Raw genomic sequence first — 23,654 nt, 5'->3', positions numbered from 1 at the left:
GCAGTTTGCTGTTCTATTGTTTATTTCGCTTATAAAGTACATCCATTTAAGTCCCAATCCTAAAAGCGTGACAAAAGTAATTGAGGTGCCGTTTGATGCCTCCTTTGAGCGCGGGCGTGTAGGAAGAGACAGGACTTTCTTCACAGACTATGATCCACTGGTCTTCAATGGATTGAAATGATGTGAATGCAGCTCAGCCGTTTTAATTTCATCAATACTCCGTGCAATTTGCACAAATTGACCCCTGAATAGCAGAACAAGGCACTTTAAATACAATTACATCTGGAACCAATACGAATCTTCAACGATAGGTTATCAATAACACTTACAAATTGCTCGTGTCGGACTGTCCACTTATCACACTGTTATCGTAAATGAAACCTTTACAAAATATTTACGGCACGTGTACATTGTTCTGATTGTTCAATTGCACAGCCAAATGAGAGGCCATTGACAGATACGTTAGAAAATCACTTGGCTAGAATCATAATTGTGCACTTGAATGTCTTCCTGGATAAAATGACATTATGTGAAAGTTTCAATACAACATATATATATAGGGACCACAAAAAAGAATGTTCAACGGCGGCTTGAAACTTATGACCTTTGAGATATCGATGCTCTGACTGAGGAATGGAGCTGATATTGGTGATTAAATGAATGCATGCCGATTATTATGTTATGCAAACCAACAGATCCTAAGTAAGAACACTGGCGTGCTGATTAGTTCTCTTGTACATGTACTTAGCTATCAACTGACATTCTACTGGTCAAGAAATTGCAAAGTAAAGACTTTAAATATAAAGCACACTTCAACTTCTTTTGACGGAAACATTCATTTTTAAAAGTGCTTATGCAAGAGAATGTCACGTGAAATCGATTGGCAAATGTTTAGAATACTTGCTATAATCAATGCTTGTTTCAATTAAACTGCTGATATTAATAGTTGCAAAAAAAAAAAACAACAACAACAACAAAACATTTCCGTCCTAAAAAGATATTATAGAGATAAAACCAGTTTACCAATCACTCCCTTTCGCTTTGATGAATAAATCGTTTCCTAGAACAGGTTTATTGGCTGTAGGTTTGTAGTAATAAAGTTGGTATTCCCTCAGTTTAGTTAGGATAAGGATAAATCCTAACGCCTTTGTTATGATAGTGAGGATAACAATTACAATGTAATACACTCGTGACCTTGGATAAACAATTGAAATCTGTTGGGTTTGGAGGACGAAGGAACAGCACCAATGCAAAGAAACCCTCAAAGCAAGGCAAAGAACCAACAAGACATGACTCCGAGCACGAAATTATGAACTCTCAAATATGCAACTCGCGAGATTCAAGCCATTTAAGGTCATTTCACAATCCATATTTTGTAAGGTGTGTTTTCGATTACCCAAGAAATTGAGCTAAAATTATGCAACCCATGCCAATAAATGAGCAAAGCGTGAACCCGGAGGACTGAACTCAGAGAGAGGACAGCTTGGAACAAGGACAGTCACACTTGCGAAAAGCGCCATCGCTTTATGAGCCGTAAACCAATTTTTAGAAAGCGTGTTCTCCTAAACAGCTCCATATTGCAATAAAATGTTTGGAAAATGTTAAAGGAAACACACCAAAACGCGAGAGTAGTTACAGCCGCTAGCCATATAGAACGTGAACTATCTAAAGTGTTTCTTAAATTTGCTCGCTGCTGCTTTACAACTTAGCGTATTCTTGTATGGGCTTCTTATAATACATAACACGTGTCCGCAAACGTAAACCCCGATATCAGACCAGGGAGGGGTTGTTTGACCTGATACAAAACCGCTGCAAGTACTCTTATTTTAGTTGGGGAACTGAAAACAATAACGTGTATTCTTATTTTGGTTGGATAAAACACGAATGTCAGTTAGAAACTACCTACCCGTAGCAAAATTCAGCCTTAAAAATCAAACTTGTCAAGGACTATCGACAAGTCCTCAAAGTTAGCATTGCCGGTGAGATTTATGGATTTGCAATACTCTATTAAAAGTGTCTTCAAAAATGTTCTTACATCAGGAGGGTAGAAATCTTATACTGGACTCGTTATTCGAAGATTATGAAAATAAATTGAAAATCACTTTTTGGTTTCAACCTGGTTGCAATTATTATTCCGTTGGGGAAGTGAATGCAAAAGAACACACTGGACGAAAAACTTATTTTAAGCTCTTCTGAGTTCTGACAAATAAACCTGTCACTGTTCCAGATCTAATCATTACTTACTAAACTGGTATTTACATTGGCCATGCAAATATCTGCTATCTGCACGTACAAGACCTTAAAAACAGATGTGTGTAGCATATTTTACTTAAAGAATGTTGCGATAAGTCTCTGAAACACAGAAATAGCACATGATTTGAAAGCAGGAATCAATTGAGTTCCGACATCTTTTAGTACTACAGCAAAATTTTTGCTGTAGAGTAATTTTCCTTTCCGTTAAAAAAAGGACAGACAAAAAGAAACAGCGATTCCAGGAATAACGAGAAAGATCATCCTTAAGAAAAATAGGCGAACAATTTTCGCGGCGTTTCGATGTTATTATGATATCATTGTGAGCCTAAAAATAACGGTCAAGAAAGCTTAATGAACATTAAAAGTTGCCAAAAAATTGCTTGTTATTTTGTCGCTTACTTTTGCTCCTAAATATACTTGGAAATTTAATCAGATATTTTTTTCACGGATATGTAATGTAACTGTTACATCCTTTTCCTAACATTTCGCGACATCAAATTTGGTGCTATTTTAGGCAACAGAGAGCAATATTTGGGGAATTCAGTTATGGCAAGCTTATAAACAAAACCTGCAAAAATAAGACAGGAAATATTTCATCTGGACAGATATATCTTTACATGCTGTGAATTAATTGTAAACACAGGTCTAGGACTTTCCTTTCAGACCAAAATAAACCTTCAAGTGTCGCCGACATGAAACCAAACACAAACAAACTTAACACAAAGAATTTATCGACGTAATTGGATTTGAAGAAGGTGTTTAATTGTTGCTGTGAAGTAATCCCGAACTGAGCCGATATGAACGCTTAAATATAATTCTTAACGAAAGTAGCTGACCAATAAACAAGTCTGGCACTCGCGCAATGCATTATTGTTAATTTCGCAGATTGGTTGAAGATTTGAGGAAGGAATCCTTTAGTCTGAATAACCGAGCTCAAGACATTTGACCTCACTTTAAGAGGCCTATTTGTTTCCAGTTTTAACCGAGTCAGTTTCCATGAATAGTGAAAAATAGATATCTGCGATCTAAGGAGAGAGACTTCTTCCCAGAGCAAGCCCACGTTTTCCCACGATCCACTGCGATTCTTAAGCGAAAAGTTTTGGTGAAAAGCACATTCTGAAACTATTCACAAGTTATGGATACGGTATGGCAGAGAGAACAAACTATCAATGAAAGTTTTGTTTAAAAAGACTAAAAACGTGTTACCTTCCATTGTCCCTTTGGTCTTCATTAGCTCCGCCACAAGAAGCCTTTCCGTACTTCCGTCATCCATGTTCTTGGCGAGCCAACGACCGCACGAAAACCTGTACAATCACAAGATTCGTTCGGTGATGATTCGATTTGGCGTCACGTGCCATCCCTTCACTAATCCCCTCTCTCTAACTATATCGCCCTGCTATAATATACTTCTGCAAAAGCGTCCCTACTCAAGCGTGGGAAGTTGTATCGGCCTGTTTTACCCACCGGGAACACAAATAACGGGTGTAAAATTATGCGAGTATTGAAGCCTTCGGTTGAAGATCGAGTTATCACGTACTTTTTATCCAGGATGTTCTCTACTTTAGATTTCACGCGAGCGAAATACTTTTTAACGCTAAACGAATTACATAAAATAAATGGCCTGTGTCCAACAAGAACGCTTTGATGAATATGTTATCAAACTTTAGTGAGCTGCTCGAAAGTTACAGCAGGATGTTTATAAGGAACCTGCACTCAGAGTACGACAAAGTGACGTTGAATTCTTAATAAATGAGAGACCACTGCAGTCATGGTAGGCCACTTAAGCAGTTGGCTTTCCTGTCGTAACTGGTTAAGTTGCGTACATAAGTGCGAGGGTCACTAATTTGTGAATAGTTTTATCCGCACTTCAAATATTTATATATTTCACTTCTATGACGTTAAACTGTCGGAAATGATGTCTAAATTCCAAACCTTAGTTGAAAACTTGGAAAAAACATTTTTGAAAATACTAAAAATTGGAAATGACTATCGCCCATGAGGTCGTTCGGTTGTTGCTTTTCCCACGTAACCGAAGTTCTTTTGTGTGAAATAATTAGGCTACTATATCCGTCACGAAATCCACAATAGGGACGTTAAAAAACTACGATAACAACAGCAAAGAAAACGTCACCTGAAAATATAAGTTCGCGTTACTTGCACTACTTCGCGATTATGCCAATTCGTTCAACTTGTACACAAAGTGGTCTAGATGGATAGATGGACAGTTTATTGAATCTTTACTGAAAATTACAGCTCTAGAGCTGAAATAGATAAAACTTTACAAATGAATTTAAAAAAATAAGACTAAACTAAAAAGTGATCCATGGAAAACACCAAATAAAATCGTCTATATACAATTGCTGTAGAAAAAGCTGTTCTTGAGTCTATTCGTTTTGATGATGATGGCCTAACTGTCCAGTAAGAGAACAGAACAGGTGGGAACGTCGATTAAGTTGAGGCAGAGAATGAAACATTTACCGTCATGTGCTCACGTTCTCCACAAAACCTTGAATTTGGTCATTTCACGTTGTTGTTTAGCCGAGTACGGCGAAGAAATGTACCAAAATTTATAACGCACGTGCAGGGTCATTGTTTTGCTCATTAAAATCTTATTGCTTTGTGACGTTCTCGTTGCCGTCGCCTCGTCGTAATAACGTCTTAAACTCCTACTGACGGAGCACGGGAAACTTAAAAGCGAAAATGGGCGACAATCAAATCCTGTTTTGTTTAATAATAAAATATTAGTTCCATGTCTCCAAACAAAATTTGAAATCAATTTGAAATCAGACGGTATTCCCAGCAACTGAACGCCGGTCAATTTATTTTAAGGGTAGAGGTTTCTTTAAACTTTGTGAATAATCGCGCTCACCTGTAAATATGCGACGTCACTTCATTTTTGATAATGACTTGTTCAATGAACCAACCAGGACTGTATCCTAAGGAACAAAAAGACGTGATCAGTATCGACCTTCTCTTACGTTATAAATACAAAGTCGCACATGAAGGGTATGTGTAAAGATCAACGTCTGTATCATGGTGTTACCTGTATTATCGTGTCCAATCCTGAGTGTAGTCAACACACCTAAGTTTGAATGCTGTTGAAAACGAAGCAAATTTTAAAAAGAACGATTTGACAACAGATCACAGTTGTTATTTGAGTTCCTTACGTCGGCAAGCACGAGGACAAGTCCCTGTACTTGTTGCAGGGGTTAATGCCGGGGACTAGTCCCACTAAGTTAACTACCCATTTTTATCAAGAAATCTAGTCGCAGGGACCAAACAACTGGTCCCTCGAATTCAAACGGGTTTGAATTGAAGACCTCCACGGGATTTGTCCCTTGAAGTTATGCTTGTCCATTCGTGTGAACTGTTCGTAGGGTTTTGCGACCAATCCTTTTAGTAAACAGTACAAAGGGACTTGCAGTCCCCGCGTGCGTACCGACCTTAAAATTGTCGCGAAAGCAAAATTTGCTTCCGAAGATGCAAACAGTGTTTCTGAAGAAATTCAGAAACATCTTGCTTTTGTGAACGAATACGAGGGGAAGTTTTAAAGGAGCACTGTAATGGAGATTTTGCTGTATGTTGGCCAAAACTGCTGAAATATTTGACAAAGAATCCCTTCTGTAACGTGAGATTGCTCTTACAGTACCGGGAGGAATGTATGAAATGATTTCTCCAAAGAAGAATGAACTATAATCGGAAGTAGAGTGGATAGTGTGAACTTAGACACGGTTCAGCCTGCAAGGAAGCAACAAGTTTCCAACTTTTAATATATCATTTATCCCGTATTATTTCCAGGCCTTCGGTGATACTTTCCTCTCCTGAGATTTACCTTTCTCTGACTCAGCGATCGAAAAATATCAACACACGGAGAAAACAGGGACAGCTAACAGTCTACATCCTAGAGAGGAGTCCGATGAATGATTCCTTAGGTTTATCGCGTCTTACCTGAAATCTGAACTCGTTCTCATTTTTGGGGATGTTCATCACGCCAGTGTCTGTAATGCTGCCGGCCAGAGTCATCCACGCCTGTGCAGTGGTGGTACTGCCACCCAACTGTTTACCGGTCTTGATTACAACCTTGTAAGTAATGGCTGAAAAAGACCGGACAACAACATTAACCGCAACAAAGTTACAGGGTGTGTTTATCGCTAATACTTCTCCGTTATTCCCAAAAGATACCGTCTCTTTCGTGTATTCCCATTCTAATAATAATAATAACAATCTTTCTACAGGGAGCCCACATAACGAAAGTGATATTCAGTGGGGCCCTGTAAATACCCCAAAAGAATTCGCCTAAAGTAAAGTACCGACCTGTGTTTTGGAATCCATTTGTAAAACAGAAGAAGTCGACAGCAGTTAGCGACAGAAGGTGATACAAGCACTGCTCCTTCTCTTCTTCTGTGCGCAGAAAAGCGTACTCCTTATATCTCTCGCTGCAACAACACGAGTAAATGGTTAACCAATGGCTTACTGTTTGCATGAAACCAGAGTGTGCATGTGAATAACTTGGGAGTCAACATTACTACACAGACCTTTTTCAGTATTGTTGGGAGCATAAAACCCTGAAAGAAACTTGGACATCAAAACGACGGTAACGAGAGATTTGTCGGTAGTTTTTAGCAGATAGATACTAAGCTAAATAAAAACATGGAAGACATAGTGTAAATATTAGAATTCTCTACGTTATAATAGTGTCAAAAGTAATTTGGCCTCACCTGAGAAGGTTTGTATTTAAAAGAATTTGCTTCAAGTGTTTGGAGAGTACTTTCTTTTCCAGAGCGAGCCTGCAATGAGGAGATCGTAAAACCAAACTTAGATGCTCCTTACACGAATTTTGGAGAAGAAATAAAAAGAAAATAATTTAAATTTTAGTGCTTAGTACCCACGCTACGTTCACAAACGTACAAAACTTGCGCAGATTTGAACTGTATCGGTACAGTTTGGATCAGTTTTGGCCATATATTTGCTCTAAAATCCAGCCAAATGTCTTAATACACCACACAAGGTATGAATTTGAGATAGTTACAGGATCTAAACTACACCTGATTCAGAAGCAGGTAAAAGATTTGCATGGAGAGGCCGCCCATTCTGCAGGTGCAGTCTGAACGAAAGGACCATCTGTACAAAGTTTGTCACGCTTCCAAAGTAGATCCAGTACTGAATGTGTTCACACCACAGGGCCGCGTTCCCATTTGAACACCAAATACCTTAGCCACAAGCCATCGTTTGTGAACTGCACATGCAGCATTCGCACACTCACCTGATCCAAGCTCGCGCATGTCCAATGTCTGTTCTGATTTCAGTCATACTTTGGACGTGACTAAAGGGATGGAACAATAATGTCTGTCAGTTAAAGCCATATCAAAAATCCCAATTTGTTCTACGTTAAGGGGTGAATAAAATAAACAAAACAATAATTTGTTTCTGGTATAGTACTTTACTGGAGAGTGGAGATTGTCTCTGTTGTCCCCCAGTCGAGACTCTCCACAGTTGAAGTCCCATACCATTTGTAAATCTTCATTCAGTTTACCATCTCTGTTGTCTTGCAGTCCATCCTCTCCACTCTCCACTAAAGTACTATTGATACCTCCAATCCATATAAAAATGCAGAATTTATCAATTCTGCTCACAGTATTATTATTTCACTCTATTTTCTCAGTTTTGATATCTTTTTCAGTCTTGTTCAGAACTCATCAGCACAACTTGTAATGGACTAGGTTCTCCACTAGATCATTATAAACTAAGTTCATTTGTCAAAGAAAACATATGTTCTGTATGCTTACTGTTTACTACTGCTTACTGCTGTTCAATGTGTGGTATTTGCTGATATAAAGGTAACAAATGTTGAGCCTGGAGTCCTTACTGTATGCCAAGTCCAAGATGACAGCAAACGTCACTAATGATTCCCCAACTTGTCATTACAGCAGACCACGAAAGGGTGTTTAACAACTTCATTAAGAATAACATTTTACCGTTTACCACTTTTTGGTCTATGGATAACCATGGATTCCTTAGGGCTACAGTAAAATTTATAAGCTGCCAGTTGAGTCTAACATTAGCATTTTTTTTTTTTACTGAAAAACAAAAAGAGCCATTGCTCTGTAGCGTATACCTCATGTCAGCTAACACAGAGCTGATAGTGGGCTGCTGTTGAGAGAGCTGAATGGTCTGTAGCATGTTTGTAATGTCTGGAGATGTACAACGTCTTCTTAAGTGACTCTGTATGTCCCCGTCTTTAGAAGCTATAAGGACAGATACAAAAATTAACCATTACACAACTCTATCAGTCCCCACCCCACCCCCTTAGAATGCCCCCAACCTCATACATACCGGGCTAACATACCGCAATGAAACCAAGTGTTGATTATAACACGCCACTGTATTAATCCCTTTGGTCATTTTTATTTGTCATTGTAATTTCCCAGTTAGCAGTAATGATGGACGAAGTTAGTACTAATTGTCTACTAAAATCACCTTGAATTCAAGACAAATGAAACAGCTTGGCTTCTAAGCGAATGCATAGGGTACTTAAAGGAGTTTAAGGTTGTTATTTTTATTTTACCTGCTGCTGGTGACAAACTGTTTGTGTCTTGACTGTATGTAGGAGCCACAGCCTCTTCAATCTCTTCACATTCAAGCTGGAAAGCTAGCAAATGCGACCACAATGCAGATTTACCCTGGCAATACAAACCAGAAATGTCATTGTTAAAAAGTCAACAGTGCATTTTTCAGCTGTTTGCTTTGTGATCTGAGCCCAGTTGCATAAAGCATCTTAAGGTAAGAGCAAGTTTTCTGCCACTGTTCTCTGCTTTGTTAATGGTTTGAACCCAGGAGTCATGTCATAAGTACGTAAAAGATTTTATCCAACAAGATTTTCTTGGTTTCTCTTTTTGCTTTCTACACTCGTTAACCAGTTGAGTTGCCCGTGATAGTTTGCATCAAAATCCTATGTAATGCAGAGGACAGTTGCAAAAAAATTCCAATAATCTTCAGATGCTTCATTTCTACAACACAATACATGTATGTCATGGTAACGAAAAAAACAACAGTATCCATCATGGTGTTGATGTCTTCAGTTTTGCTAGTTTATTTGGAACATTGTATCCGTCAACAAAATTGGGTGACTGATATCAAATCAAATGGGTTTATTAAACAATTATTCCACGAGCACGCGTTGGATATGAGATGACAGATAGCCAATGAGGCCACAGGGTCCAGAGGAGTTTTGTGTGAATAAATAAATTACTTAATTAAAGTCTCACCTTGAAAATGTCTATACTTGTTGCTTAGCATGATTAATTAACCTAATAGGATCTTTATGAAGCTACTGTAAACGATTTCTTCGCTTCTTATCTGACCCAGATCGACTTTGTTGTTCGCCATTTTGAAAATCAATAACCACAAGCCATAGCCTCGCTGGCGCACGGCACGTCGGGCGACGGTGTTTGGAAACCAGAGGAAACACTCTTCCTCGTGTTTGATATATTACATCTCATATCCAACAAGCAAGAGTGGAATAATTGTTTTATTAAAAACCGTTAAGAAATATTGCTTGATCTTGCTGATTTCGCTTTGCAAGAACAACCAGAAGACAATTTAATAATCACTATTTCTCAGGTATGGAATAATGGTTCATTTACCATGGCTGCTAAGCCAATCAAATCCCTGGAATAGCATTATACAATGACCCAGTTTTTAATAACGTCTGATAGAGACTGTTCTCAGATTTTTCTACATTCTGTTCAGTGAGATTGGAAAACTCTTGTGGGCTAAAATATGACATACAAACTATAGACTGTAATACCTCTTTGGTCTGCAGTCCATGACTCCAGACTCTTTCCAACAAATCACACAAGCTGGCTATTAGAGTATTTTCTTCTACACCAGACACATTAGCATCAGAATGACCAAGATCCACTGCCTCTTGTCCCATCTTCTGCACAAGAATTTTCTTTACCTTGTAACAATAAAACAATGCTAATTAGATAAACGACAATCTTCAGAGAACCTTTTTGGCAAAGTGCCTCATGGGCAAATAAAAGGAACAAACCAGATATATTTAGGTTTGTGTCAGATTCCTAAGTTAGAAAAACAACTGTTGTTAACAAGAACTTTTACTTGCACAACTCCTGAATTTCCAATAAAACAGTAAATTTAAAGCCAGTTTCAGAAGAATGATCCCCAAATTATGATAAAAAAGTTTGAGATTCTCTTTCATTTTGGGGAAAACATTTGTAGGTTTATTATTTGCATCTGCAGCCCAATTCATCCTCATGCGCTCATTTAGGTCTGCTTTGTAAGACTTTTTCCAACTTAATCAGTCGATCATAAAAGACATCTTCTTACACAAACAGTAAGAATGACACAAGTGATAGAAGGGCCAAAATCCCCTCCTTTTGGTCCGTGTAGGACTGGAGTCAATGGACCATGTTACATTTGTAAATGAGAGGTTTTTTCCTGTTTTAACAGTTGATAGCCAAAACAATCTGACACTTATGATGGCCAGTTACTGCTCGTGAACAAGTCAGTGGGTAAAGGTTTTCCAGTATATGTGCTTATACAAATATATTGGTAAACATATTTGAACAACAACAACAACTCTTTCTTACTAATTTTTTATTATCTCTCTTTCCAATCTTTCTTTTTACAAAAAAATGGGCTCAGTGAACACTTACGTCTTTTAATTTATGTCTCATGTCTTATATCACTTATGTCTTTAACACTTACAGTATGTATTTTTGTCTTTTAATTTTGAACACTTTCATCTTTTAATTTGTGCCAAACATAATGATTTAACTAACCCAATGCAAATAGCAACAGCTACCTGCAGGTTAGTGTAATCCTTTTCATTATTTCTAATTCTTTCAAAGCTCTACCTGCCTTGATTAGCTGTTACTATTTGCGGGGTACAGCTGTAATTTTCTTAAGTGATTCTCTCTTTGTGTGTTTAATTGCCGTAATAGCTTAAGCTTGAAAGGTGAATAAACATTTCACCTAATTTCTTTGTTGTTGTTGTGAGGTCATACACTTTCCAGAATGTCTATAAAATAAATTAGTTGAAGTCACCTAGCAACAGCTATTACCTTTGTTTTGCACTCCTTGAGCAGTTTCTGAATGAAGCCGGTTTGCGTGGACTCCAGAGCCATGTCTCCAAACTGAGAACTCTTGGCTTTTGTCTCTTGCATGTATTTCTTGGAGATCAGGCAGACAAAATTTAACCAAAATAGTTTTCCTGTCAGAGTTTTATTTCAAAGATTCCCACTTTTGGAAGTGATTAGGGATCCATTATTTTGCGATTTAGAAAGATGGGTATATTTCTCAAAGGTGGGATTTAAGGTTGCACCAGACCCTTTCTATGAATAAATTCATAATCTAAATTTCTGTGTTTTGGTGTTTACTTTTAAACCTTCACATCTCTGAATTTCTGAAGTCGATTGTGCTGAAATTGTAAGAGTGTTGGGAGATGATGGAATTATATCATGACTGTTGTTCTGCTGGCAGATCACATATTAACTGCGATGCTTTAACCTGCAAAAGTTGGAATTACCATAAAGCAAATTTTGTGTCCAAATTTTCAGCTTCAGAAGTGTCTAAAGTTAAATGACTGCATTGTCTAGTGGTAAATCATCACCCTCTTCTGTGTGTCACAGAAGCAAATTTTATAATAAAAGCTCATTGAAAGTTATTGCCTTCTAAAAAAAGGAAAAATGTGAAGATTGGATTTTGAGGTGTTCAATCTTATTTTATTAAAGATGTTTTGGCAATTCCGCTTCTGTGACATCACAATAGAGTACACTAACTATACCTCCCTTGTGAATCATATCCTGAAATTTTATAACTGCAACGAAAATTTTCTAATATTTTCTGTCTCCGACGATCACACAAGTCAAAAACATATTCAAAATCGTGCACCTTCTGAAGTTGTGAATGTAATTATTATGTTAATTTGTACAGTCCAGTGCATGTGCGCCTTTTTCTGTTTTAAGCACAAGCAATGGAATAACAGTCAAGTAGAAAAGATTTTTAATTACCTGTCAACAAACACTGCATGAAGAAACAAGCTATCAAGCATAAATTTGATAAGTTTTTGAGATGTGCTAGAGGTTCTTAATTTGTACCTCAAAATTTTGATGACATGCATAATTACATTGATTAACAAACTCAAACGACTGCATATGCATTGAATAAGTTATTAACATAATTTGCCAAAAATTGTCATGAATATTTCATCAGCATCAGTTTTTGTGATTCACGCATACTCTTTAAATAAATACATACATAAAGAGAGCAAGGGTCCTGTGCAACCTTGACCTTTGTGGTTCAATCCAGTACATGCACACATCTGAACACCAACTCATTAAAGTACATATGACAGAAATTGTCTTATTTGCTTGATCAAATCTTCATGTTGTTCTCGTGTGAAAATTGAAAAAAAAAATCATTTTGAAAATTCAACATTCCCAGTCATAATTTTGGCCACACAGTTTTCTTCCTTCACAATAAAAAAAAACAACTGAGGAACAGACAAAGCACAAAACTAATGATCCTGTATTGATGTCATAGACCTACTATCCCCCCCAGTCTCCCATCTTGCACAGTATTATATCGATCCCAACCAGAAGTAAAATTTCATGTTTTTACATGACTCAAATCCAAGAAAGAAATATTATAAGGAAAACTATTGAAAGAGCTGATCAAGCAAATAATTTCTCACATGCACTTTAACAGAAATATTTTATAAATATCCCGCCTCCCACCTGTCCAAAAAACTACCATACAAACTTGAACAGTAACTTCTTGCATGGGTTCCCACCATCCACAGTTTGCAATTTGGATTCATTATTTTCATTGCCTCTATATTGAGATGGTTTTGAGAAAAAAACATGAATGATAGAACTCTTTTAACTGAATTGAATGAAAACCTCAGTCATGATAACAGACGTGTATAAAATTAACATCCCTGCTAACAGAACATTCACCTTTGGACACTGTTGATTAAACCAATGCTTAGGAGAGGTTGTTAATGTTTTATCATAGAGTACATGGGCTATAGCAGTGGGTTAAACTGTTAATACAATATTGTCAACACAAAACTCAATTTGCCATGTACCTTGATACTTGATGCCAGTTTATCTCTCATCTTCTTTCCATCCTAAACAAATTAAGCAACATTTGTATTTAACAAATCCATACTTTCCTAGATAAAGCTCCATTATTTACTGGGTGTACAAATAATACAGTACTTTAACATGGCCCAACACACTACAATAAGATTTTTGTTTTCAAATACAATTCACAGACAGGATTAAAAGGTCAGAACCTTATGCCATGATATTGGACATTCCTGTATTGAATATCACCACTCATATGGAACTGTCACGTAATCAACAACCCAAAATAATCACCTAAGAAATCACCAGATGTAATATCAACAAAATTTATTCCACAAAATATTATTAATTTGTCTACGGTTTGAGGCCCATTTTGGAAAGAAATAAAGAAAAACAAATTCAATACATGGCAATATTGGTTTCATATAAGCAAAAGTTTCCTTTATTCAGACATGTTTTTGAAATGTTATTCTAATCAATACATATAGGTCATGCAACCTTCAGTCTACCTCAATATGCTGTACATACATATCTTTCAACTTTCATTTCTTTTGTTTCCATTAAATGTCTAACAAAGTGAGTAAAATATGTAATAATTTTATTTTAAATTTTTCAGTGAATCAGTTTTTGTCCACGAAATAATAATAAAAAAAAAACGCTATACAATGTCCACCTCAGAAATGGTGTACAGCCGTAGTATGATTGTAACTATATTCTTCCAAAAAAACACTGAAATGTATAATTTAAATAGTCCTACATAAAAGAGTCAATTCTGGAACCCAATATTATGTGAAAATATTACTTGCTGTAAATGTCACAAGAAAAAAACACTTTTCTAATAAAACTAACCATACTTTATTTAACTGTTGTGTTTTGTTTTAAAAAGTCTTAAATTGAGATGTAAGGAGAAAAAATGTAAATTAAATTGAGCAGGATGTACTAAGGAATCCATTCAACATTGGGCCTACATGTACACTGTAGCTATTAAATCAAAATGTATCCTGGTGTTGCTAAAGGAGAAACAGATAAAATGTTGAGCTTGGTCCCACTGTAATAATATTAAACTTAAGCATGGGTACAGATGAAATTCTAAATAAATTTACTTTTCTCTTTTTAAATTTTCTAAAAAAAAAATGAAAAAAAGGACAGGTGAATCAAAGAAACAAAGAAAATTGTGCAGTCAATTATGTACTTCTAATAATATTAGTGCCTGGTAATTAAAGTATTACTATAAGGTTGTGCTTAGCTTTAAATTAATAACACAATCATGTATTTCAAACCTGAGTGGTATTAAGCAAAATATGTTCAGACTGCTGTTGTTGGCGACTCTTCTTTCTCCACTTTACTTTGGACTGATGGCTACTGATAAGGAAACATTGAAACAATGGAATCAACAAGGGAAAAAGGAATATAAATCAACTTATAATGAGTGACAACTGAAGGACTCTTTATAATCAGGAAGTAATTTTAGTATTGAGTTCCTCAAACGTCAACTCTTAATAATTATTAGTTAATAAATTATATGTGTTGACTATAACAGGAGTCCACTGTCCAAGAATTCACAAGATGCTGATTTGGTTGCCTAAGTTTTGGTTTTAACACTTCACATCCTTGGCTCCAAACATCTGATGGGGCATGAGCTTCAAGGCCTGATTACATAAAGCAACCTTAACGTTACAGTCATTTTACGACACTTGTTCCTGTGTTCCAATCCTGTGTTCCAAAGGGTTTTCTCTGGTGCTTAACAATGCATCATTTGGGCATTATTTTAAAGGCTGATTAATGAGGGAAAATCCTTAGGAAAACATTTTGAACTTAAAGGGTTTTATACAACTGGGCCCAGGCTCCTTGGTGTTACTGCTCTATACTGCAACTCACAAATTATTTGGTGTGAACTCGGAGTATATATTAACATTAAATTTTACAATAATTATTATTAATAAAAGGACTTCGTTAAACACTATTCTATGGGGAACTTTTACTGTGAAATCCAAATTGCCTCAACTTAACTTTAATTTTGCACGCAAACTTGTTCTCATGTCAAAGATATGCCATAAATATAAACCAGCCCTAAAGTTTCTAACAAATCTGCAAGTAAAAAATTGAATATATTTGGTGCAAATATTTAGGTTTTCAGGCCAAATGTCCACTTACCATAGTTTTTGACATGATTCCACAGAATACATGCATTTTTGTCAAACATTCTTTAATTAAAATACACAACGTAATAGATAAAATAACATTTTCTTAATATTTCAATGTACCTTTTGGAATTGGGCCCATCATTCAATATTGCAGAATTCAAGGACATGAAATATCCACTGCCACCCACTGTAAAGGATACAAAAAACAGTTATAAAATTCTCTGTCAGTACTTAAGCATCCAAACCCAAGGAATGTTTTTAAATTAAAATAAGCAAGTAATAATTGTTAAATGATTTAATCTCCTGAAGTGATAGATAATTATATTCAACAGAACCCCACTTTACCATCACATCACACATCCAAACACACCTTTCTTGTCTGGTAGCTTCAGCTCATGAGGCTGAGTTGCCATGTGATCCACAGAGTTTGAACGGCGCAGCAGAACTTGAACTAAGAAAATGATAAAAGTAAAGGAATAAAATTTATCAGGGTGCAAAATAAAACTTACAACCATAAAATTACACTTTCAGACATTTTTGTTTGAGCTGCTAACCAAGACAGTTTTCACAGAAAAGAAATATTCATTACAAAACTTTTAGCAACTGTCATGCAAACTCAAAACATCAAGTAAAAACAAAATGGTGTAGTGTTTAGTGCATCACGCTTTTGAGGAGACTTTTGACTTGATTTATCAGAAGATTGGTGGTTTAAGGAATCATCTCAATTTCCTCAAGCTTCACTGTGCTCTTTTCCTACCAAAGATTGAAAATGGGTTTAAATGAACCATAAGGGAAAACTTGAAAAATGCTGAGGGTACTCTGTTATGAAAAGAGGGGGAGGGGAGAGTAGTAAATGTTCCTAGTTACTTCACTCTACAGTACCGGGTGTTAACCCTTAAACCTCGGCCTTACTGGCTTTCAAGAGACCGGTCTTTGTATGAAATGCAGTTATTTTCCCTTTCGGTTAAGTGAAAAGTTACAACCATGTTAATGAAATAATGTGACGGTGTTGCTTGAAGTTCATTATGCTACTAGTTGGTTTTATCGCCCCGAAAGGAAAACACAAATTTGGAACTAGCATTTTGCTGAAATTACGCTAAAGCTATTTGCGCCACACTTAACCTACGGCTAAAAAGAGTAACTTTCTTGACTTTACTAATGCACAAAGCGAAAATATGCACCATAGGACTTGGCTGACCGAAAGCCGTAACTTACATTCCAATGTTTCCACTTTCCAAATACGCATGGTTACCTTACAACAAAAACGCGCGGTCCGAGTCTTCTTAACCGACGAGTACGACGTGGACAACATCTCTAACAACATTACCCCTCCAAGCACGTTCACTAGTAAACAAGGAAACCACCACATTCCCCCCCCCCCCCCCAAACTCAATGTTGTTTTCTGGGTCACGAACAGTCTCCTGGCAAGCATCCCCTTCCAAATCAACAATGCATAAGGGGGAGGGGGGGAGGGAGAAATAACTATGGTAGAATTAAGAAGAGAGAAACAGTAAGTGAGTGGTTTCTATATCTGTTTTCGGTTGTCATTGCATAGGGGCAGGGAGTGGGAGAGAGAAGTAAAGTTCTGTGGTAGAATTAACAAGAGAGAAATAGTAAGCAAGTGGTTTTTGCGCTGTTGGTGTTTGGTTTTCTCAAGGCGTTTTGTATAGATTGTTAAACCGCGAAATGTTTTCAAAACCAGGGAGAGCAAAAATTGGGACAAATCCAAGCGAAATCGAAAACTGGGCTAAAATTCGACATAAGTCGGTTATGCTCTCAGCTCTTCAATTATAACACAGTGTACAGTCAATTCCCTTTATTGTGGAAACCCTCGGGACTGAAAGTTCGTGTCCTTAATAGCAAGAGTCTGTAATCGTGAGAATTTATTTCAGTCAAACGTCTGTACTCTATTTTTGTAGGGGATTTAGCTGTTGTCCCTATTATCGGGATGTCCGTAATGGCGAGGTGTCCACAAGGCGAGAGTTGACTGTATATGTTGTGGTTTAAATTTTTTTTTTTTTTAATTTTTCAAACCAGTTTACTTTTTTTGGTTACCTTTGTGGAGTATTCATTACCATAATCAGAGACAAACCAAAATAAAAATAAAACTGGTTTGAAAATTTTTAAACCAAAAAAAATTGAACCACATACAGTATAAAATTATATATACATGTATATTTGTAAATAAATTATGTTAATGTTTGGGACAAGAACTGTGTTTCTTTGAAACTTGGGTCAGTTAGTGCAGATACTTATTACTGACTCAGACAGTAACTTGTACCAGAGAGCCACCTTAACCCTAAAATATGTTATTTAAGCAAAAGAACTCTACTCACTTGCATTCTTGAGAGTCATACATTTCTCATAAGAAGGTGATCTTGTGACTCCCAGTCTTGTCTTTAAACTCTCCACGCGTTGGTCAAACACGGCTATCCTGGGGTCAAGATCTTCCCATGTTCCCATGATTTTCATGTCAATGAAACTTGCAAACATTTGGGTCTCAGTGAACGGAGAAAGAAAAGGAAGGAACTGCTGTGGTTGGTCAGACAGAAAAGAAGCTTTGTCAAAGTTTTGCATTTGTTCCCTGTTAGAGGTCCAATCTACCAGATCTTGCTTTGGATGAATCACAAATGATTCATACTCTAGTAAAAGCTGCGTAAATCGATTCGCAAAGATCTCTCTGATGGCAGTGTTAAATTCATTCTCATGCTGTTGACTACGAGGAATTTCTTTTGCTTCATCGCCAAATATAAACTCACCCTCAGTATCAGCAAACTGCTGTAGCTGAGTATCAGAAACAGATTTTTCCAAGTTCGATGCAACAGTTGAAATTGGAGCCATAATCCCAGTTCTCTCTGCAATTGCTGCAATTGCTTGCAGTCTGGGATTCTTTGAAACATCCAAACAGGAAGAAGATTTAGATTTTGGTACTTTGTGTTCAGATCTACTAGCTTTCATTCTCTGTGACCTCTTGGCTGAGTCTTTGTGCTTAATTTTTCTGGCTTCTAAAGCAGGGGATTGTGAGCGAGGAGATCCTGTCTTAGGTGACCTTGAGGAAGGTGACCTTGATCGAGGTGATCCACGTGGAGAACCTGAATTACTCCCAGTCTCATAGTCTGAGCTTCCATTAGATGTGTAGTTCTGTGGAATTTCAAGTGAGTTTTCTAAGCTTTCGACACCACTTCCTGGCATGTTGTTCTCCTCATCTTGAGGCAAACGGACATTAAATCTTTTAATGGTGTCCTTAAGTTCTTCAATAAGCTCTTGTTCATCAGGGAAAACAGGGAGATCCTCTGGTGTGGTCACACTGCAATTGTCTATGTCTACTAAGCATAGAGAAGCCTTTGAATACAAGCAAAATTGAAATAAAATTCAATAAACATAAATGAAAAGTTAATAGTACTAACAGTAACTACAAAGTAAAACAAGGCAATATTCATGTATAGTAAGATTATGATTGATTTTATTGAAGATGGAGACAGAGCATTTTCTGTCTGTGGTCCTAAATGTACGCTGTCGAAAACCCTGCCAACTGAAATTAGGAGGTTATTATGAACAGTTGCTGAGCTGTCGAGAATTTTGTCAAAGTAATTTAAAAATGCTTCTGTTGATGCTATGTTTATTATTTCAAATTTGTATTTGATTTTTAAAATGCACAAGGATTCAATATTAATATTGTTAAGGCCAAAAAGGACTTTTGAATTTCAGAGTCTCTAAATTGTATATGGTAATCATTATCATCATCATCATCATCACAATCATTATTAGTGCGCTGTTGTACAGTGTGCAATGTTTTGTGCAAGGATTGCAGAAGGGAATGAGCTCCAATTTCTGCAGTGATTACTACAACTTTGTTAGCAATGCACAGTTAACATCCCCCTTTCTGTACATTACCTTATAGTTTCCACCTTTGTCAGTCCAAGTGAGTCCATTAATTACATGTACTAAACTGAGAAGATACATGTACATGAACATGAATTATTTTCCTGGTACACTACATTCAGTAAAATCCCTTTTTTGCAACTGCAGGGGAAAGATGCAGGAAACATTGAACAATAGATGGATTTAGAATTACCTTTACAGCAAATGGTAAACAGCAGAAATCACCACGTGATCATGTCAACCCTACATTTGCTGCTTGCTGTTTTCACTTTCCCAGCAAACTTGAGTAGTTTTGCATTAGCATCAAAGGTCAGATTATTTTGCACCAATCTCATCTGTGTACTTTTTTTTTGAGAAAACATAAACATGAATCTCATGTTTACCATTTGGCGGAAATGTGACTCTTAATCTCTCTATTGTTAATAACACATTTACTCTTGACACACTACTTACGATCACTCTTGGGAGTTTGTGATAAAATCAACTTATAATCACAACAATAAAAATATATTCATGGGAAAACATCAGTCACCTCAGATGGTAGAGCAAGATTTTTTTTGTCCTCCTCTGAAGCACAATAAATACCCATGAGGAATGGCACCGGTGCATCCAGGAAGTGTGAAAGAGCTGCTGGGAGAATTGGAACATAGACATGCTGCCAAATGAAGGGGAAAAGAATAGCTGCCATACTCTCTGCTGTCAACATGAAATTGTGAAAATCTGGAAAATGAAAGAGCTCAATATTAATAACATGTTAAACTTTAAATTTTATAATAACATTAATCAAATGATAAGATTTCTCATCGCAAATTAGATTTCTATCTTTTGAGCATTCCATTTTTACAGACCCATCGTCATTCCTGGAGAACTCCACCATCCCTCCAATACTATTAACAAATTATCAGTACTTATAATATCCCCCACCCTCCCTATCCCCTAAGTTGTTTTGTACTCTTACATGTAGTTCCCTGATTCCACTCACCATATATTAATATATATATATATATATATATACAGAGAATCATAAAATGCAATTATTAAGATGCTGTATAAGTACAGTGTATTAAAATTAATTGTACTTTGTCATGGAATAAAATGTTGATACAGTAGAAATTTTATCAAACAGACAAGGACTGATAGCAAGAAACATCCTTCTACGATTGATAATTAACTTCAAGTATTACAAATAAAAGATTTGCAAAAGATTGGAGAAATCTTCCTTGACGGGACAAGAATCACAATTTTGAGCAGGAAAGATAGAAATTGGCAATGTGTAATTTACCACAGTTGACTCTAAGTCTCTTCTTAAGTATGGTAATAGAAATTAACAGTCAAAGAAATAAGCACGACAAAAATTAGTATACATGTAAATTGTAAATTTATCTTCATTTCATGGAACGTTAATTTGCTTAAATAAGATACACATGTACATGTATCATTCAAGATGGCTTTGACCAAGGCAGCTCAATAAATTCAGTGATCAAAACAGTACACTACGAATTTTACTTACCATTTGACAGCAAAAGAATTTGTTGTTCCAGCAGACAACAAGTAAACAACTTGACAATATTCTCAACACCAAGAAGAGTAAAGAGCTCTTTGAATGAGTAATCAAACAGAGGAAGTTCATTGATGCCTGGCCTTTGACACGTGACATTCAACTCATTACAATTAAATCTCATTGTTTTCCCAGCTGGTGGAAGTGGTACCTCAAACAATAAGTTATAAATGTATGATTCCAAAGGTAGTAGCAACTTTTCCTCATGCTGTGCAGCATGGTACATCTGTTCCAAGTGCACCTTTCCAGCAGAGATAAACGGCAGTGGCATTATTATGCAAATAGATTTGGAAACCAGAAGAGTATCTTTGTTAATATCAAAGGTTCTTCTGTTGGAGATATTTGTCATTTCAGAGCTTGTGTTCAAATGGTCACTGTAACTCAGAGTCTCAACAGAACCAACAGTGTTTGTTGTAATGAATACTGGAGACTTTGAGCGAGATCTTGATTCCGCAAGAGCTAATTCAGCATCGTGCATCGCCTGCAGCGTGTCCATAGCTTTGCATATCTGAGGATCGTTAACAACTTCGTAGAATTTAAGCGCACAGCCGTAAACTCTTGATCCATCCTCCCGCGTGATGAGGAAAGAGTGAAAACTTGGTTCGTGATGTTCAGTTTTCTTTTTGAATGTTAATCCCTGGGGTAAACAAAGCTAAAAAATAATGGAAAGTGTACCAATAAGAAAGTACACAAGCAAATTACATTTATGCATCTATGTACATCTAGTTTAAGTTACTAGTTGTTTTGGTTAGAAATTCTACTTTATTCCAGATTACGGTAGTGGTTATAAACATTAGACATTTGGGAAAATAAAATTAAACTGGTGGGCAAAGTTTTAATACAAAACAAATTTAAAACATGTACAGTGTACAAAAGGACATGCATAAATGCAATGATCCAAAGAGAGAAATGAATTATTTACCATGCGAACAGCATCTTCATCAAAAGGATTCCAGTCAACATTAGAAGGAAAGTGCATCAAAACTTTGGCCTTATAGGAACGTTCCAGAGGAGATATATGCAAAGAGTCACCTGGAAAAAAGAAGAAAAAAATTTATGCAAGTTTTCCATTTCCAACAAGACAGACAACTTTCATAATTTATCCAAAGAGAGCTACACATGTACTTCACATTAGCAAATATAAACTAAGAGTACCAATCCATCCAGGAAGAGTACATGTCATGTATAACATGATTAAGGTTGTAACAGCCATGGAAAAGAGGTATAGTTCCAGGACTTTAAATGTGGGTAAGAGTAAAGGGAAAGGTGGGGGAGAACAGGCAGAACAAACAAGGGGAGCTGAATTGAAATTGTTTCAGAATTTATCAAAATACATGGATGTATACATGTACACTGTATAACAAATGGAGCTAGGATGACTGTGCAAATCTGAATCACATGAAGGTATAAGTGAAGATTTAAAGCTAAATAATTTCAAGTCAGGCTTTTTTCTAGGAACATTTCTAAATCTATAAAAAATTATTTGACATATATTTACTGTATGGAGTAACAGTACCAAAGAATTCTTCTATGCAGTCATATTTGTGAGTGAAACCATGCAACTAGAGTTTGCATGATGACAATGAGAGACTCTTAAATGATATTGGTGTCTTGAGTAGATATTGAAGCCAATATACAAGTTGTATGCATGTCAAGGCAAAGGTAGCTACACACAATGAGTAAAATGGATTCTAACATATTTTATTATTGCTCATTTTAAACAGCTGCAAAGAAACCTTTTATATAGCTTAGCTATCCTTTAATTAAGTGGGAATCTAATGTTATCGCAAGAAGAATTCTGTAATGCCTCGTCTGTTCTGTTGGGACAAGCATTTTCGTATCAACCCTTGATATGAATGCCAATGCACCACAAGTGAAACTTATCTTCAGCGTAAAACGAGATATGAGCTAACACTTGAAAATAAAACTTAATTGTGATAATAATACTAAATATAGAGCAAACTGGAAAACCTAAACAATAAGCAATACACTAATCGTTCAGCAGCTGTGTACGTGCGACTTTGGCTGGTTAATTGTCAAATAATTTATTTTGAGTCCCTTGCTAGAAGATAATTTTTGGGGAAAAAACAGACTTTAAAACCTATTTGATAATGTAAACTGTGAGGTTAAACTCGATTTTACTCTAAATATTGCTCTTTTACAGAAGAAACTTATGGATCGATCAGGCCGCCTGAGTGATAAATTTAATATCTCCTGCCGAAGTTTGGCAAAATATTTAAAAGCTGACAACGAAATGTACCAGATACATTATGCTTCAGCCTTACAAACATTCGAGAATATTGTATCAAAACACTCTGAAATATATGACTACGACAGGCCGTTTAATTTAGTACACTAATGACAGGAATCTAAAATTCACATTAAATGTAGAGACGGAAAAAAATTGTGCACATCTGCCGCCGCGATTGCTTACAAACAAACATTTCGCCACTACAGTAAAATCGTACCAAAAACATTTCACTCACCTGACAACTGATCAGCTTCAAGCCCAGTAACAATGTCTAAGCCAGTAACTACAAAATAATCGGCAAATCGCTGACCACCGCTCGAAGACGACATCCTTGTATAACTGAAGTAAATCCCCTGAGGTTTTAACTCGCTGCCATCTTCTTGAGGATTCTACATGTAGAAACTGGCTTCCAGATCTCTCGCTTATACTATACTTCCTTACTCGTACATGTA

The 23,654-nt window shown here is 36.4% G+C and overlaps 1 protein-coding gene and 1 long non-coding RNA gene across 4 annotated transcripts in view; both read right to left on the bottom strand.

Moving 5' to 3' along the window:
- LOC146472709 (DENN domain-containing protein 5B-like) overlaps positions 1 to 23,603 on the bottom strand; it is a 38,321-nt gene extending 14,718 nt beyond the window's left edge. For 2 of the 3 annotated variants that reach the window (XR_014866564.1, XM_085119421.1), the window contains exons 1-20: positions 23,438 to 23,603; positions 21,874 to 21,983; positions 20,904 to 21,603; positions 19,926 to 20,113; positions 17,848 to 18,853; positions 15,882 to 15,962; positions 15,632 to 15,698; positions 14,648 to 14,729; positions 13,367 to 13,408; positions 11,340 to 11,447; positions 10,061 to 10,213; positions 8,819 to 8,933; positions 8,369 to 8,498; positions 7,517 to 7,576; positions 6,972 to 7,040; positions 6,568 to 6,689; positions 6,202 to 6,347; positions 5,297 to 5,348; positions 5,123 to 5,189; positions 3,460 to 3,557 (exon numbers count right to left, since the gene is read on the bottom strand). Coding sequence is in view for 2 of the 3 variants with exons in the window: in XM_085119421.1 (XP_084975547.1) it covers positions 3,460 to 3,557; positions 5,123 to 5,189; positions 5,297 to 5,348; positions 6,202 to 6,347; positions 6,568 to 6,689; positions 6,972 to 7,040; positions 7,517 to 7,576; positions 8,369 to 8,498; positions 8,819 to 8,933; positions 10,061 to 10,213; positions 11,340 to 11,447; positions 13,367 to 13,408; positions 14,648 to 14,729; positions 15,632 to 15,698; positions 15,882 to 15,962; positions 17,848 to 18,853; positions 19,926 to 20,113; positions 20,904 to 21,603; positions 21,874 to 21,983; positions 23,438 to 23,531 (3,490 nt within the window). In the remaining variant the exon portion in view is untranslated. The remainder of the gene's footprint in view (positions 1 to 3,459; positions 3,558 to 5,122; positions 5,190 to 5,296; positions 5,349 to 6,201; positions 6,348 to 6,567; positions 6,690 to 6,971; positions 7,041 to 7,516; positions 7,577 to 8,368; positions 8,499 to 8,818; positions 8,934 to 10,060; positions 10,214 to 11,339; positions 11,448 to 13,366; positions 13,409 to 14,647; positions 14,730 to 15,631; positions 15,699 to 15,881; positions 15,963 to 17,847; positions 18,854 to 19,925; positions 20,114 to 20,903; positions 21,604 to 21,873; positions 21,984 to 23,437) is intronic. The other variant, XM_085119422.1, reaches the window with a different exon arrangement.
- Positions 1 to 23,654, bottom strand: part of LOC146472701 (uncharacterized) — a 296,231-nt gene that overhangs the window by 179,569 nt on the left and 93,008 nt on the right. The window lies entirely within an intron of this gene.

Source organism: Pavona decussata, unplaced genomic scaffold, assembly GCF_977016875.1.
Source record: "Pavona decussata unplaced genomic scaffold, jaPavDecu1.1 SCAFFOLD_98, whole genome shotgun sequence".
NCBI classification, from domain to species: domain Eukaryota; kingdom Metazoa; phylum Cnidaria; class Anthozoa; order Scleractinia; family Agariciidae; genus Pavona; species Pavona decussata.
The sequence above is the reverse complement of the archived record's forward strand: the minus strand, read 5'-3'. Positions and strand labels throughout refer to the sequence as shown.